The sequence below is a fragment of the Biomphalaria glabrata genome, chromosome 1 (genome assembly GCF_947242115.1).
Source record: "Biomphalaria glabrata chromosome 1, xgBioGlab47.1, whole genome shotgun sequence".
In the NCBI taxonomy this organism is placed as follows: Eukaryota; Metazoa; Mollusca; class Gastropoda; family Planorbidae; genus Biomphalaria; species Biomphalaria glabrata.
This window is the reverse complement of record NC_074711.1, coordinates 81,880,431-81,895,288: the sequence shown is the minus strand read 5'-3', so window position 1 is coordinate 81,895,288 and position 14,858 is coordinate 81,880,431. Positions and strand designations below refer to the sequence as shown.

The 14,858-nt window shown below is 33.4% G+C and overlaps 2 protein-coding genes across 3 annotated transcripts; one reads left to right on the top strand and one right to left on the bottom strand.

Moving 5' to 3' along the window:
- Positions 1 to 4,187: 4,187 nt before the first annotated feature.
- On the bottom strand, positions 4,188 to 13,050 carry LOC106078560 (cytoplasmic 60S subunit biogenesis factor ZNF622-like). 2 transcript variants are annotated; one of them, XM_013239457.2, is made up of 7 exons: positions 12,717 to 13,050; positions 7,170 to 7,410; positions 6,750 to 6,929; positions 6,208 to 6,370; positions 5,940 to 6,040; positions 5,572 to 5,706; positions 4,188 to 4,801 (listed from the first exon to the last, which is right to left on the bottom strand). In XM_013239457.2, the coding sequence occupies exons 1-7, from the start codon at positions 12,885 to 12,887 to the stop codon at positions 4,674 to 4,676; spliced, it is 1,119 nt and encodes a 372-aa protein (XP_013094911.2). In that variant the 5' UTR covers positions 12,888 to 13,050; the 3' UTR covers positions 4,188 to 4,673. The 2 variants fall into 2 exon arrangements, with proteins under 2 accessions (XP_013094911.2, XP_013094910.2); XM_013239456.2 differs by having other exon boundaries at positions 6,750 to 6,932; positions 12,717 to 13,048.
- Positions 13,040 to 14,621, top strand: LOC106078557 (60S ribosomal protein L37a). The gene is made up of 4 exons (XM_056018062.1): positions 13,040 to 13,144; positions 13,545 to 13,673; positions 14,351 to 14,433; positions 14,534 to 14,621. Exons 1-4 carry the CDS (start codon positions 13,142 to 13,144, stop codon positions 14,595 to 14,597), a joined length of 279 nt encoding a protein of 92 aa, XP_055874037.1. The 5' UTR covers positions 13,040 to 13,141; the 3' UTR covers positions 14,598 to 14,621.
- The last annotated feature ends 237 nt before the right edge of the window (positions 14,622 to 14,858 follow it).

Here is a 14,858-nt window from a genome sequence, read left to right as displayed (position 1 = left end):
ATTTATCAATTTTTACAAAAGAAAATAACCAGAATTCATTTCGAATTTTGTGTATGTTTATTTTAATCATTTTTAATTTGAAATACACAAATAAAATGCATCAATTACATTAATTAGATACATTTATAATAAACACTCCCAAAGAGATATTTTTAGCAACAAATTTTAAATATTCATTATGTGCTACTGTTACGGAATCGTACTGCATTTCAGAGTCATATATATATAATATATAATACCGTAAGGCTTGTCTTCGAGTCCGAAGATTAATTAGGAATGCATAATATTGTAATGCTTAAACTACGGGAATATAATAAATAGACTAGTTTTAATAATTAAATTATAATTTGTGTCCCGCGACTTTTTTTAGAGCTCAATTTGTTTGCAGTCTAAATGTTTTGTTCTTATGTGCTGTCTCTCTCAGATGCCATCTGCTTACACTTGAATTTTGCGTTTGCCTGAGGAAAAAATATTAACCTTTTATAGGCGAAATAGGAACAATCAGCAGGCAGCAAGAATCGAATCAGCAGCTAAATGTCTTTTTCCTAATGCAAGAATGATTTCAATTCTTAGGCTCCTGGATGATAAAATACTTCGCCTATCCTTAGTCTGTTGGACCGTTGGAACGTACCACACAAGAACTTTTGAACGTCTTATTATCCATTCCTCTCTTCTTTTGCCTTTGATAGAATCACTTTCAATGACAGGTCCGTCTATTCTTTTATTCTGTCTTCCCACCTCTTTCTCTGTCTGCTTCTTCTCCTTTCGCTGGCACTGTTCCCTGAAGGAAGTCCAAGATTCGTAAGCATATAAAAATGTGTTCATAACCAGTGAGCGCATCAGTATTGAATTATAGGCCTAAGTTTCAATAAAAGATGTGTTTTTCATTTGAAATTGTTTTTTCCCCCCAGAGATCTACTTGCCTTAGTGTGTTACGATAAACATGAAACTGTACGTAACTGATTGACGTATAATAAAACCAAACATCACTGTTTGACTAATTTTAAGCGATGTAGAAAATTGGTCTCTACTTTGTGTTCCATCCATCCATCCCAGTGGCACTACCACCCATGAAGGGCCCTGGCCTGCTCTAGCACATCTCCATTCTGATCTATCCTGGGCATTACGTTAAATTTCCATGCCCGGACTCTTAGCTGTTGTAGATCGAATCTGCCTGTAGCCTACATCATCAAGCCTTTGGGTTTTTGCCGGTGAACAATATCTTTGCTCCTGTCTGACATTCTTTCAAGGTGACCTATGCCCAATGTAATATGTTCCTTTTTATTTCCGTTACTATAGAGGCGTCTTCATATAGGTGGTATATATTTCTTGGATGGTGCGAGCCTTCCATCCGATTTCTTCAAGTATGGCACCAAAAATCTTTGTTTATCTCAGAAGTTAAAATTGAGATTGAGCGAGAGATATAAGTCTGTAAGGATATTGCTTAACAGGAGTTGCATCCCATACGTTATTATAACTTCATGTACCACTAAATTTGTCTTCTTTGGCACGCCAGACAACAACTGTGGGTACGCTTAAATCAAATCACTGCCTCCCTTTCTCGCTAAGATGTTCTTTGGCATTCTACGCGATATTTGTTGACGGGAGTGTCTCTCCAAAATAGGGCTCTACAGTCATATGAAAAAGTGTACGAGATGAACCTTAGTCGCTCTACGACTGAAGGAGACCAACAACAAGATGTTCTAACTTTTCTGACATCTTGCACAGGGCTTCAGAATTTCTTATCTTAACTGTAGGGATTTCTTTGTCAAGAACGGTATCAGCATAAATCTGGTTCTCTTTTCCATTTGGGACTGAACTCTTTATAATAAATTATAACTGATCTGGGGATCTTTCATGAAATTTCTTTAACCTGTTTATGTGACGACGAATTTTCCCCCTTTTCTTCCCTGGGACATTTAAAGTGTAGTTAACTTCACTTTCTTTGCCCACTACCTCGTATAATCCATATTATACCTTTTTTGACGGGCATCACCTTCCCTTGCCGTTTACATTAACTTTTTATCATCTATTTTAAGCTGTCTTCGTTTGGACTTTTTGTCATAAATAGATTTGGACTTATTTTAGCCTTCTCTAAGATTACCAGGCATGTCTAACATTGCGTTCTCGGGCCACATGCCCACCTCAAGAATTGTCAAAATAATGTTAAATTATTAAGCGTTTAACAGTTACCTCTAATTTTCGGATAAAATATTTATTGAAAAAAAAAAAAAAAAAAACTAAACTGTAACAATTAACTACTTTGAACATTATTTTTAAATTACATTAGATGTGTCAGAAGTGGCTTAAATCATCGCCAATTTTCAATGTTTCAGGAAGACATTTGACATGAATTCGATTCTGTTCCCAACTACACAGAAGTCCGCTGGCTCTCTTGTCATAAAGTATAGAAGAGATTTTTTGCACTGCGTGAGGAAATGGTATTGTTTCTGAACAGGAAAGGTGAACTCGTTGAACATTTCCAAACTGACGAATAGGTTCAGGATTTGGTATTTGCAGTTGATCTCACTGGTCACTTGCAAAGCTTGAATTTGAAACTTCAAGGTCAAGACAAAATTGTCACAACTGCGTTTGATAATTTGAGATTACGACTGTGGATAAACCAAATATCAAGAAAAAACCTTCTCGATGTGTCAGGAACTAAAAAGATAAGCTGCAACATTTGGTAAATATGTCCTACACCTGGAATCCTTATTAGATGCTTTCAATTACCGTTTTCGTGACTTCGCTTCATACGAGCAAGAATTTTCGCTGTTTGTAGGCCTATCTCCATTTTCATTTGCTTCTGAAAATGCTGCTGATAATAAGCAACTAAAGCTGATGAAATAGCAGTGAGATTCTTTGTTGAAAGCGAAACCATATAGAAGTTTCTGTGCCAAAATTTTACAGTTATTTACCTGAAATGTGGAAATTTTTATCCAGAATTCCTGCTGTTTGCAAGCACTTATCTCTGCGAGCAGTTCTTTTCCATAAAGAAAGCTACAAAACACCTCACCGTTCGAGATTATCTTATTTGTCATCAGTTTTGAAAGTGTCAGTGGCAAACAAACTTCAACCTGACATTAATAAACGTGTATTCCAGAAAAGATGTCAAGCACCAGGACAATGAAAATAATGGTAATCATAGTAATTTTTAATTAACAAAAGAGTACTACAAAGTTAGCTCACTTAGGGACAGGTATTCCATTAATTATTGTATTGTTTCTAATTTACATAAAACTAGTAGGCTATGTTTTCCAACTGATTTTTGGCTGCGGCCCTTTAGGTCATAGTAAGTTTTTTATGTGGCCCATACACCTTAATGAATTTTACAAGCAAAGTCATTAAATCTAAACAATTTGTCCCTTAGATCTCTACCATATACCTCAAGTCTTTCGTTGCCTGCTGCATTGGTATCCAGTTTTTTTTTATTACACTTAATGGGCTTCGTACTGTGTGACCAAACACAAGTTGAAATGGACAGAACCCTGTTGATTCTTGCTGGGCATCTTGTAGAGTAATCAGTAAGAAATTAGTGTTTTCATCCCAAGTTGTGTCTGCCCTTATCATATTTTTGAGTGTTTGATGAAATCGTTCGATAGTACGTTGTGATAAATTTTGACAATGCTGTCACAATGGCTGCTGCCTTGATGTTTCTAAATGGTACTGCCTCTGGATAGCGCGTAGTCTTGCACATTATGGTAAGAAGGTACTAGTTCCCTCGGTTTGACCTTGGCAATAGGCCACAGTTAATAGAAATATGTGAAAAAGTTCTGGTGGTGTTTGATTTTCTTGAGGCGCTGTTGAAGGCGATTTGTTAGGCTTTTCTGTTTTGACAGGCATGACATGATCTGCAGTACTCAGCAATTTCTCTGTTGATACCTGGCCAGTAGAAATGTTTGGATATGGGTCGACATGTTTTGTCAATGCCTAAGTTTCCCGACACAGGGATGTCATGGCTAAGCCAATATTTCGGACTGGAACACATTAGGTACGACAATTTTAAGTGACTGTTCGTCAGTGCAGCTATTATGTGGAGATCTTTCTGTCCATTTCCTGACAAGAATGTCATTATGCATGGCATATTCTGGGCATAATTAATGAGGCACCATTAATCAGTTTGAAAAGCAAGTTTACTGGGCAATTAGGAATTTATATCAACTAATGGAATCAAACATTAAAACAAGTTTGAGAAATACTGAATATTGAGTTTATTCACATCATTTTATTATTATTTGTGAGTAAATTTGTCAGTGTCTGTGTCTGTAGAAGCGCAATATAAGATTCACAATGATGATTATATATTTATTTTCAATCTTTTTACCCTTTCAGACAGAATAGAATGTTGATGTCTTAAAATTAAACCAACAATCAATACTAAAACTTTATTATTCCGACTTGAATGCAGTCCATATCTCATTACTACACATCACCCAGACACATATCAAAAAAAGGGAAAATAACTTTTTCTTTCATAATGTTAATAAATAGCTAACCACAACTTATGCAGGATGGTAGTCAGTTTGAATGAGTAGGAAAAAATTCACTTATAATGTTTATTATGGTATTCATGTTATAGAAACTAAAATGAAACAGCTCAATTTAAACAAATCACAGGCATAACAAATTTCTTTGAGGGCCAAAAACATATTCAACTGAAACAGCGCTATTATTCAAATAGGATTAGGATTGCGGAAGCGATGGCGCAAGTTATTAGCCTTGCAACCCAACTGCATGTGGTACTGGGAACGTAGTCTTTGCATGTACTGCAAGTCTTTAACTCTTGATTCAACTTGAGTGCCTGAAATTAAAACAAAGAGATAAACTTTACAAAAATTAGTAGTTTTATTTCTTTAAACCATTTGTTGATTAAAGTAAAAAAAACTAATAATCAGCTATTTTTAATGTCATCCAGGACTGTTCTCTTTACCAAGAGGCCCATGCAAGACACTGGCCCCAAAACACCCCAATACAAAAAAAAACTATATGGAGAGCTCCCTGATTTGGAAACCACTGCACAGTTCATCTCATGTATTGGTCTAGTCATCTGAACACTCCAGCATAAAAATGAGAACGAAGAAGAAGAAGAAAGCTATTTTTATCTTCCACCCTTATTAGAAGCTGTTTTACCAATACTGTTATTTAGTCAATTTATACTTTATTAAAAAAAACAACAACCAAGTCTTTAAAGCTTAAAACTTAGCAAATATTCTTAAAATTTGTAGATCAATCAAGATCTCAATTTTTCCTATGCCTAAAGATCGCATTTAAAAACTGGTTAAACTTAATGCAAAGGTAGAGGGGTAGGTTGGTTAGCTTGGTTTAGTTCTGATGTCAGAAAATTAAAAGCTTACACTCTTAATGAAAAGTGGTTTGTCAAAAGATACTTTTTTCTTAGGTTTACGATAATAAATTTCGATTGGACAGATAATACATAATCCATCATATAACAAAAATTCCCTATAAGCATTTAGTATATTTGACTAATGTTGCACAGTTTCTCCTACATTCTAGGTTCATAAACCAGCTATACTGCACAGTATCCCTACTGATTAAACAAACCATGCTCACCTGTTGAACCAGTCCAACCAAGAGCTTTATAGTGTGCCAACATCTTGGGGAGTATTTTCTTTGTCGGCTCATGAATATGAGGGATTAAGTTTTGCTTGTAATATCTCATCAGAGATCTGTGCCCAATAGTTGCTCCTATTGAAATAATTATGCTCCAAACTTTATATATATATATATATATATTTGAACATGAGTTGTAACATAAACATAAAAAAAAAAAAGTAGCACTGATGAACTAGCTTCGACTATTAAACAAATCATTATAAGATTATTTTTTGAGAAATATTAATCCAATAATTTATTCAAGACACTATAATGTCACAGTGTTTAATTGATAAATAAACAAAACTATTTGTATTGACCCTCACCTGACGGTAGAGTTAAAGAGAACCCATCTGTTTCCAGTTCTTCTACATCTACTGCTTCATCTGGATCTGTAGCAGAATTTCCAGCATCTGGATAACTGGATCTATTAACCAATATTTAGAAAAATATTTTAACACATACTAAAAATATTTAGAACCCTGTTTTTTTTAAAAAGTAGTATTGCATACAAAATTACACCAACAGTGGAAACTAATAGCTACCTAAGAAGATTAATTTGAGGGCAATATATATTAAAGTCAGTTGACATACGTGTAGTCATAGAAGTCTGCATATTCATATATCACATCCCCTTCATGTAACATTTTGCAGTGGCCTTTATCAATCATATGTCTCTGAGCATCTTTGGTGGAATGAAACCTTTTCCCCTTTTCATTACACCACAAACACAAATGACCATCACTAACTTTTTCTCCTAGACAAAATATACATTCAAAAATCAAACTGGTGAACTTTTAAATAAAAACAAAATGCTTTGTGTACAGAAATTTGGTTAAAAAACAGGGTTTTTATATTATTTTCAATTCATCTACTTTATTCTAAAAGTTAAATCTGGAATACCCAATAAGTATTTCAGAGGCAGACTGGTTTCCATGAAACAAAAAAAAAAAAAAAAAAATATAAAAAAATTCAGTTAATGTATATTTATGTGAACGGTGCTAATAAACGTAAATGCCCTTTTAACTTTAGCCAGAATATTGTACAGAAAATAGTTCATTTGTAATTTTGCAATACATAGATGGCTTTATTATAAAATGTAAAAAAAAAGTTTACCACTATATGACAACGTTTACCTAAATAGATTATTAATCCCTCCAAATCACTGATGAACTCAGCATCAGGAATGAAAAATCCATGATGACTTGTCATATGTTTAACATTGTCCTCTAATGAAGAACTAATGAACGAACAGAACAAACATTGTTCAAGGCCGAATGTGTCACTAAAACTGTCACACGACTCTGTGTCAGAATCTTCTGTGGAAAAAGCACTGAATTAAATGCACAGTTTTACATCTATTTTAAATATATTTAAAGTGATTTCAAGACATCTAATAATTAAACATTCAATGTCACTAATAAAAAAATTTCAAATGGTTCAATTAGCTGTCATCAGGATGAAATGTTTGTTACATTATTTACATACATTTCATATTTTATGTCTTTCTTTTACCAAAATACTTAGTCTATTACAGCAATTGTAAAGGAGCTAACCTTCATCAACTTGGATATCTGTACCAACATCAGATGTTTCTATAATGGAGTTGACAGGAGCAGTTTGGGAGTTGTTATGAATTTTAGGTTTCTTGCTTCCTCTCTTGGGTTTAAGAGCTCCAGACAGCACTTCTTTGTGCTTCTTAGACTGGATATGATTTTCCAAAGCATTAGTAGTGCTAAAAGATTTGTTACATGGTTTGCAAAAGCATGTTTCTTGCACTGCTGTGGTATCCTGTTCCTGTAAAAATGTTTCAGAATAATATATGGTTAAAATAATGTAAAAAAAATACTACAGTAGAACATAAATACACAGGGAAGATATTCATTACTTATACTCAAATTAAACTATGGCTCAAAAGCAATTGTTACTACTTTGGAATAGTACCAAGTGTTGCCATTCTTTGCTAGCATCCTTTTTATTTGCAGAGTAAGGAATGAAGGTAGATAGCTGGCACCTCTTAAAGTTGGAGTTTCAGCCAGATGGAGGTCGCCAGCCCAGTAAAGCTATACATCTAGGAAACAAGTCCTATCCCAAACTTCCACTGCCTTGTTGTACGAAGTATTCCAGAGTGAATTGGAAAAAAGAGTGGATTCCCAAGGGATTATCAGCTTCAGTGTTTCTTCATGCATATTTTTCTTGTTTAATGATGCAGGCTTAGAACTCTGCTGGAGTCAATATGGTATGAACCCTACTAGGCTATCATCCATGGCATTGGGTTGTGGGCTTCGCGAGCCCTGATTGAACTGTGGTACTGAGCTTAAGGTGTGCTATATTTATTTTGAGAAAGTTGCATACCTGTACTTGACCTTGTAAATACTATTGGTACTTATTCATTATTCATGTCATATTACATCATCTATTAATTAAACTGTTGTACTTGAACTCTTTTTGTTAAACATCATTTTTACTTGTTCTGTGTAATTATCTAACAATTTGTTAACTAATAAACTGTCAGGGGTGTCCAGGCAAACGAGCCACGGCCAAATTACAACCCAACAGGAAGAACTCTATTTTTCTTGCATCCTAGCACCTTATATATATATATATATATATATATATATATATATTGCTGTGGCTTTGCTTTAATTGCCCCTCTCTCTCTTCCCTTCTTAGCCAACAATAAAATAAATGGGTTGGTTTTCCTCTCTCTTAAGATGCTCTTCATTCTTGTTTACATATAATTATATTTTAATGGTACAAGTGGCAATTTTTTAAAGTAATATTAGAAAAAATGTCAATTAATTTTTCAGACACCTCATTCTTAAGAGGCACAGAACATAATCAATTAAACTAGATTATGAATCAGTTACAATGTGTTCTTTTTACAAATACAATTAACTAATTAAACAATTAAAAATTACTCATTTGAGTAAAAAGAAAAAAAAATGTTTATGACTTCAGCGTGTTCAACAGGAGAAAGTTAAAAAGTCTTCCTGAGATGAGATTGAAACCATTTAAAAAAAAATAAAACAAAAACATTAAAAATGGAAAAACATGCAGTCTAAAGGACGATGAATGGGTGCATTTTGTGTGTGTACAAAACATGATAGCTCTTTATCAATGTTAATTGTTATGTCTTTAACTTGAAACAACATAAAATTATTAAAAATAATAATTTGAGTAAAACTGATCTAAAACTAGGACTGTGAAATAAACTCATCAATCTTATTTTATCTGAGAATTTTCAGACCTTTGTTCAAAAGAAAATAAGGACGATTGGTATCAGATTACAACTAAGGATACCTGAGCCAGCCAAAGTAAAATGTTGTTGATAAAGCTACAAATAAATCAGATTGATCTCCCTTGTTTATAATGATGTTAGCTTATAACTTATGTGCTTTAATGTTTACTAGTGGCCTTAGACAGCAGTGGACCCCACACTTTAATAGGACCCGCGCTAATTCTAGGTGTGTAAATTATTAAATTAAACCATTTTATAACTTATAACACATTTCCTGCTGCCTCCTGTCAATTTACCAGGAGCCCCTGGAAATCTCCTGAAATTGCAAAATATACGAAAAAGTAATGGAAATTATTATTATTATTATTATAGCTTTTATATAGCGCTACTTTCATGCTTATAGCATGCTCAGAGCGCTTTTGGTCCAATCTCATTTGTGGACCGGTGGGGGAAAGGGGGTATCTAAGAGTTGGTTTTCCGTGCTGCCTTTAGGCGCTCAGTAAACACAACTCTGCCCGAGTCGGGTGTCGAACCTCGAGCCCCCTTCTAGGTAGCCAAGCCAAGCCAAGTTCAAGCGCACTTGGCCTCTCGACCACGCTTCCCACCCGTAATCTCCGTAAATTATTAAAATCTTTAGAATACCCATACAAATTTCCTGAAATATATCGACAAAAATTGTCATTTTGGGGTGTCATTCAACATGGAAAACGACAATCCTGCAGGCAAAAAAAATAATAAAAAATGGCATTATCCGTAATTATGGAACATGGTGAAAGAAGCTTCTAGGGCCTGAAACTAATGAAGAATTACTAGAGGTCAACTATTCTTGTAGATAGATTGAAACATTTGGTAATCCTTGTTATTGACCGTGATCTATGTAGGAAATAGAGTTTTTATGATATACTGTATGACTTCGCTACACACAAGGCTCGTAAAGTAATTCTGTACCTAGTAAAGAATGAATAAAATGCAAAGACGAATGTATATTCTAATATAAACTCTTAATTTTCACTTATAATCCGTATTCCTACCCAAACCGGGCCCCACAAATTCCGTTTCGCAAAGGGCCCCACAATGGTTAAGTCCAGCCATGCTATTTAGTGACGGGTGAATACAGAGTAGTTTGCTTGTTCTCCCCCCTCTTTTTTCGCCACCAAATTTAAATTTACGTGAGGTAGAAAAAGAAAAAAGAGTGATCTTTCTTAATCACAACAGTCCGGCCCTGTTATTTTGTGATGGGTGAATACTACTTGTTCTCCCCCCTCTTTTTTTCGTAGGTTAACTCTAGTTCGTTTGACTTGCAGAAATAAAAGGGTGATCTTTTCTTTACTTCTTCTTGCGTGTCCAAACTCTTAAGCCATGAAGAGAATTATATATATAGTCCTTTCCCTTTTAACCTGTGGATACAAGCAACAGAACCCCATTTCAACTGAAAAAAAAAAAAAAAAGGGGACAGTGTCATCTCTATTTAATCTGCAAGTACAAAGCCTTACTTTACACTATTTACAGCTATTTTTGCATTAGCAAAAAAATATAGATCTTTATACATTTGGTTTTTACATAGCTAATAGAACTATCAACTAACTACCTGTCAGTATTGTCTCTAATCAGTCTGTTTAAATGTTTGTACAAGACATTTTTCCCACACACATTCTCGGATCAAATTGAAACGGCATCAATGAAAAAAATCAACCAATTAACAATTTCAATTAGATCAGATTAATTACAAATTTTGTTTGATACCAACATTCCAACAAGGGAAATGAATGAAATCCTTCACTTTCACTCAGTTAAAGAATTCACTAATTCACAGATATTCTGATAGTTTGATACTGATATTATAATATTAAATCATTTATTAAATATAGTGTAGTCGATTATTACGGAGTTTTGTCTCATTACTCTCATTCAACTTATCTTATCTTATATAATACAGACGTTACTTCAAAAAAGAAGATCATTACGTCCTACGGGTCATGCATTTAGTCATGCATATTAACCAATGACTTAAATTCTGCCAAGTCACTGGTTTTCCTGGCTAGCTCAGGCAACCCATTCCATGCTCTAATAGCACTAGGGAAGAAGGAGTATTTGTACAAATTTGTCCTAGCATATGGGACGAGGAATGTGCCTTTATCTTTGTGTCTTTCAGAGTATTTTATTAAATTTTGTTTTTGTATTTGAAGATTATGGTTCAGTGTTTTATGTATGATTGCTACTTTACTTTTGAGCCTTCTGTCCTGAAGGCTTTCTAAATTTAGTGATTTTACTAAAGGTGTTACTCTAGTCAAATGTGAATATTCGTTTGTTATGAATCTCACTGCTCTATTTTGTGTCTTAATGTTTTCTTGAGTTGAGGGGTCCCAAACGGAGGATGCATATTCTATTATTGGCCTAACCAAGGTTAAGTAACATTTTAGTTTTATGTTCTTATTTGATTTATAGAAATTTCTTTTAATAAATCCTAATGCTTTGTTTGATTTTTTTGTAGTTTCATCAATATGTGGATTCCATGATAGTTTTTCATTTATTATAACACCTAGGTATTTTGCGTTTTTAGTCTGTGATACTGGTTTGCCATGAATAAGATAAGTGGAATTAATTTGTTTTAGTTTTTTTGTTACTCTTAACAACTGACATTTTTCTGGGTGGAAAGACATGCTCCAATTTGATTCCCATTTCTGTAATTCATCTAATTCTCTTTGTAAAATATCTGTGTCTTGTGTTGTTTTTATTGTTCTATATATTATGCAATCGTCTGCAAATAATCTGACTTTTGTTCCTGAACTAATGCAATTTGGTAAATCATTTATGTAAATTAAAAATAGTAGTGGACCCAAGACTGTACCTTGAGGTACACCTGAGTTTACTGTTATCGGTGTTGATTTAGAGCCATTTATTATTACAGTTTGTTCTCTCTCTATCAGAAAGTCTTTAATCCACTGATGCAGTGGACCATTAATGCCGAAATATTTTAATTTTTTAAGCAAACTATGGTGGTGAACTTTGTCAAAAGCCTTAGAAAAATCTAGTAAGATAGCATCTATTTGTTCACTATTATCTAAACCTTTTGAAAAATCATCAATTAGTCCTATTAGTTGTGTTTCACATGATCTATATTTCCTAAAGCCATGTTGGTATGGTGTGAGGACATTATGTTTGTCTAAGTGGTTTATGATGTTGCTACATATTATGTGTTCTAGGATTTTACATGTGATGCTGGTAAGTGATACTGGTCTGTAGTTCCCTGGGTCAGATTTTTCTCCTTTTTTAAATAGGGGGGTGACATTAGCTTCTTTCCAGTCCTTTGGTACTCTGCCCTGGTTAAGTGAAGCCTGAAAGAGTATTTTGAACACTGGGGCTAGCTCATTACTTAGTTCTTTGAGTAATCTAGCTGGAATACCATCAGGTCCAGAAGCTTTATTTGGTTTGGTGTTGGCTAATAGTTTTTGAATTCCATTTTCTTGTACTACTATATCTTCTATGTTGTCTACTTGGTTCAAATTCAGTAATATGTCTTTGTCTCCTGGGGTTGAGAATGCTGATGCAAAGTATTTGTTTAGAATGTTTGCTTTAGTTTCATTATCATTATGTATTATGTTATGTTCATCTTTTAATGGCGCTACGCCTGTTGTTTCCATTTTCTTAGACTTAATGTATGACCATAGGTTTTTGTTTTTATCTTTAGATATTACATTGTTTATGTATTCACTCTGCAACTGTCTTCAACTCATTACTCATTCACTTCACTCATTGAGTCATTGGAATCTCATTCATTGCCATTGGATGATTGGTGGATACTCATATTGAACACGTTATTTCTACTTTAGCATTTATAAGGTAAATAAAATATTTCTTTCACCTGCTTTTCGTGCAGCTGTTGTCTTTCTTGAAACTTTTCCAAAGTAACTGGAGATAGATTTGCAACTTTTCTTTTCAAATTATAACGATGCCAGTCTGTTTTATAATGAAGTCGACCTAAAGAAATGTCTTCAAACCCGACATTACAAGATAAACAAGTCAAAGTAGCCATAATTTTATTCTTCTCTAATAGAATGCAGTTCTATATCTAAGGTATGCTTAAAAATGTTTATAAATTAGATCTAGATCTATATCTATATGCAACTGACAAAGATAACATTATTACACCATCACCATATAATAAGAATCACATTGCCCGGAAGTAGACACTACGCTCAATGAAAACAAGAAATCTTGTGTGAGAAAAAATTAAAGAAGTCGAGTTCCGCTCTAAGTACTTCCTTTCTTTTATAGAATTTAGCAACAATGGTAAGGATGCAGAAAATATCGTAACAAAATCTAGTTTAATCTTTGTTAAAATATTTTTTAAAAGAAAAGATGGTGACAAAATTAATAATAAACATTAGTGATAAGTTTAATTCGCACCATTAAGCTGTTAATTTGTACATATATGGACATTTAATGTTTTGTTTAAGGCCTTACGTAGATGTGTAGAATATTCTTAAATAAATCATACTCATAGATCTAGTTTCTATATTAAGATTAGATCTACATTCAGATGTACTAGGGCATTGAATAATAAATGTAGATGGGATTTCGGAATAGTGCTATTTAGCAACTTTAAATAAAAAAACATTGTGTTTATCCAATATCTAGGAATTTGAAATTAAAAAAAAATATTTAAAAAGTTTATTTTTATCATCTCTAGGCTAAAAGAACCAAGAAGGTTGGCATTGTTGGTAAATATGGTACTCGTTATGGTGCCTCTCTCAGAAAAACAGTAAAAAAGATGGAGATCACTCAGCACAGCACATACACTTGTCCCTTCTGTGGAAAGGTAATCTAGTTGTAACAAACTATTTAAAACTATTAAAAAAGTGTAATGATATTTGTACTGACTTCTCTGTTGAATTAGTTATCTTCCCCTTTTTATTACATAACATTCAAGTAAAGTTTTATTTGTTGTTTATAAAGTTTAGTCTATGACACCTCAATTGTGTGCTCTATCTTTGTTACTTAATCACTTTCATTAGATGTGAATTTATGTGCCACAGCTGATGACATTTTCTGTTTATGTTAGTGTTGGTAACACACTTTTTCACATCAGCTATTACTGTTGTTTCAAACATTTAAAATCATGTTTAATTAATGCTGTATTATACTGTATATTATGCAGAAACAGATGAGCTTTACATCATCTGCCCTTTAGACCACAAGGTCTGAAAGGGGAACTTTACTTTTTTTTACTTATATATCATTGAGCAATATGCAGTTCTGTCAATTTTAATTAAACCAGGTGATATTTGCGTGTTAGTGACAAATGTTCTTCATAATTTTAAGATATGTCTAGTAAATGTTTTGGTTTACTTGAAAATTGACACCTCTGAAAAGGCCTTGTCTGCCAATAAAATTTAGTTTTAAAAACAAATTTTCGCTGTCATGCTACACATTTATTATTGCAGAAGAAGCATTTCTGATACGTAAACCTGACAATTTCAACTTTTTTGTTTGTAGGAGTCAATGAAACGCAAGGCTGTGGGAATTTGGAAATGTGGCAGATGTTCTAAAACAGTAGCTGGTGGCGCTTGGGTTTATTCGTAAGTAGCTATTTTGAGATACCTTATTTTTATCTGACAGCTAAAGCCTATACAAAAGTTAATGTGGAAAAGAAATAATTTTGTTTTTATTTTGTTCCAGAACAACTGCTGCTGCTCAAGTACGTAGTGCCATTCGTCGTCTTAGAGAATTGAAAGAGATCTAAAATAAAGTTTTTTTAAAAATTAAATCTTTTCTTTATGATGTTTTGTAATGTGCTGTTAAAATGACGTTAGTATAAGAAACACATATAAACTTTCTAAAAGTATTTGCTCACATTGTCTGTAAGAGATGGAGCATGTAAGAATATTTGAACGCGCCTATTTACTAAGTACATATTTATTAATGTAATAGATTATAAATACCTGTAAGGTACCGGTTACATAAAATAGAATATTGTTTATAGCAGTGGAGGGGGTGGACTGTT

What these genes read in the sequence shown, in the direction of transcription:
- LOC106078560 (XM_013239456.2), bottom strand. Translation starts at nt 12,887, where the DNA reads ATGGCTACTTTGACTTGTTTATCTTGTAATGTCGGGTTTGAAGACATT. An exon ending in AGATATCCAAGTTGATGAAG is followed by an intron (nt 6,933 to 7,169) that starts GTTAGCTCCTTT and finishes CTTTTTCCACAG; the next exon opens with AAGATTCTGACACAGAGTCG. An exon ending in CTCTTTAACTCTACCGTCAG is followed by an intron (nt 5,707 to 5,939) that starts GTGAGGGTCAAT and finishes TTATTTCAATAG; the next exon opens with GAGCAACTATTGGGCACAGA.
- LOC106078557 (XM_056018062.1), top strand. An exon ending in CTTGTCCCTTCTGTGGAAAG is followed by an intron (nt 13,674 to 14,350) that starts GTAATCTAGTTG and finishes TTTTGTTTGTAG; the next exon opens with GAGTCAATGAAACGCAAGGC. An exon ending in GGTGGCGCTTGGGTTTATTC is followed by an intron (nt 14,434 to 14,533) that starts GTAAGTAGCTAT and finishes ATTTTGTTCCAG; the next exon opens with AACAACTGCTGCTGCTCAAG.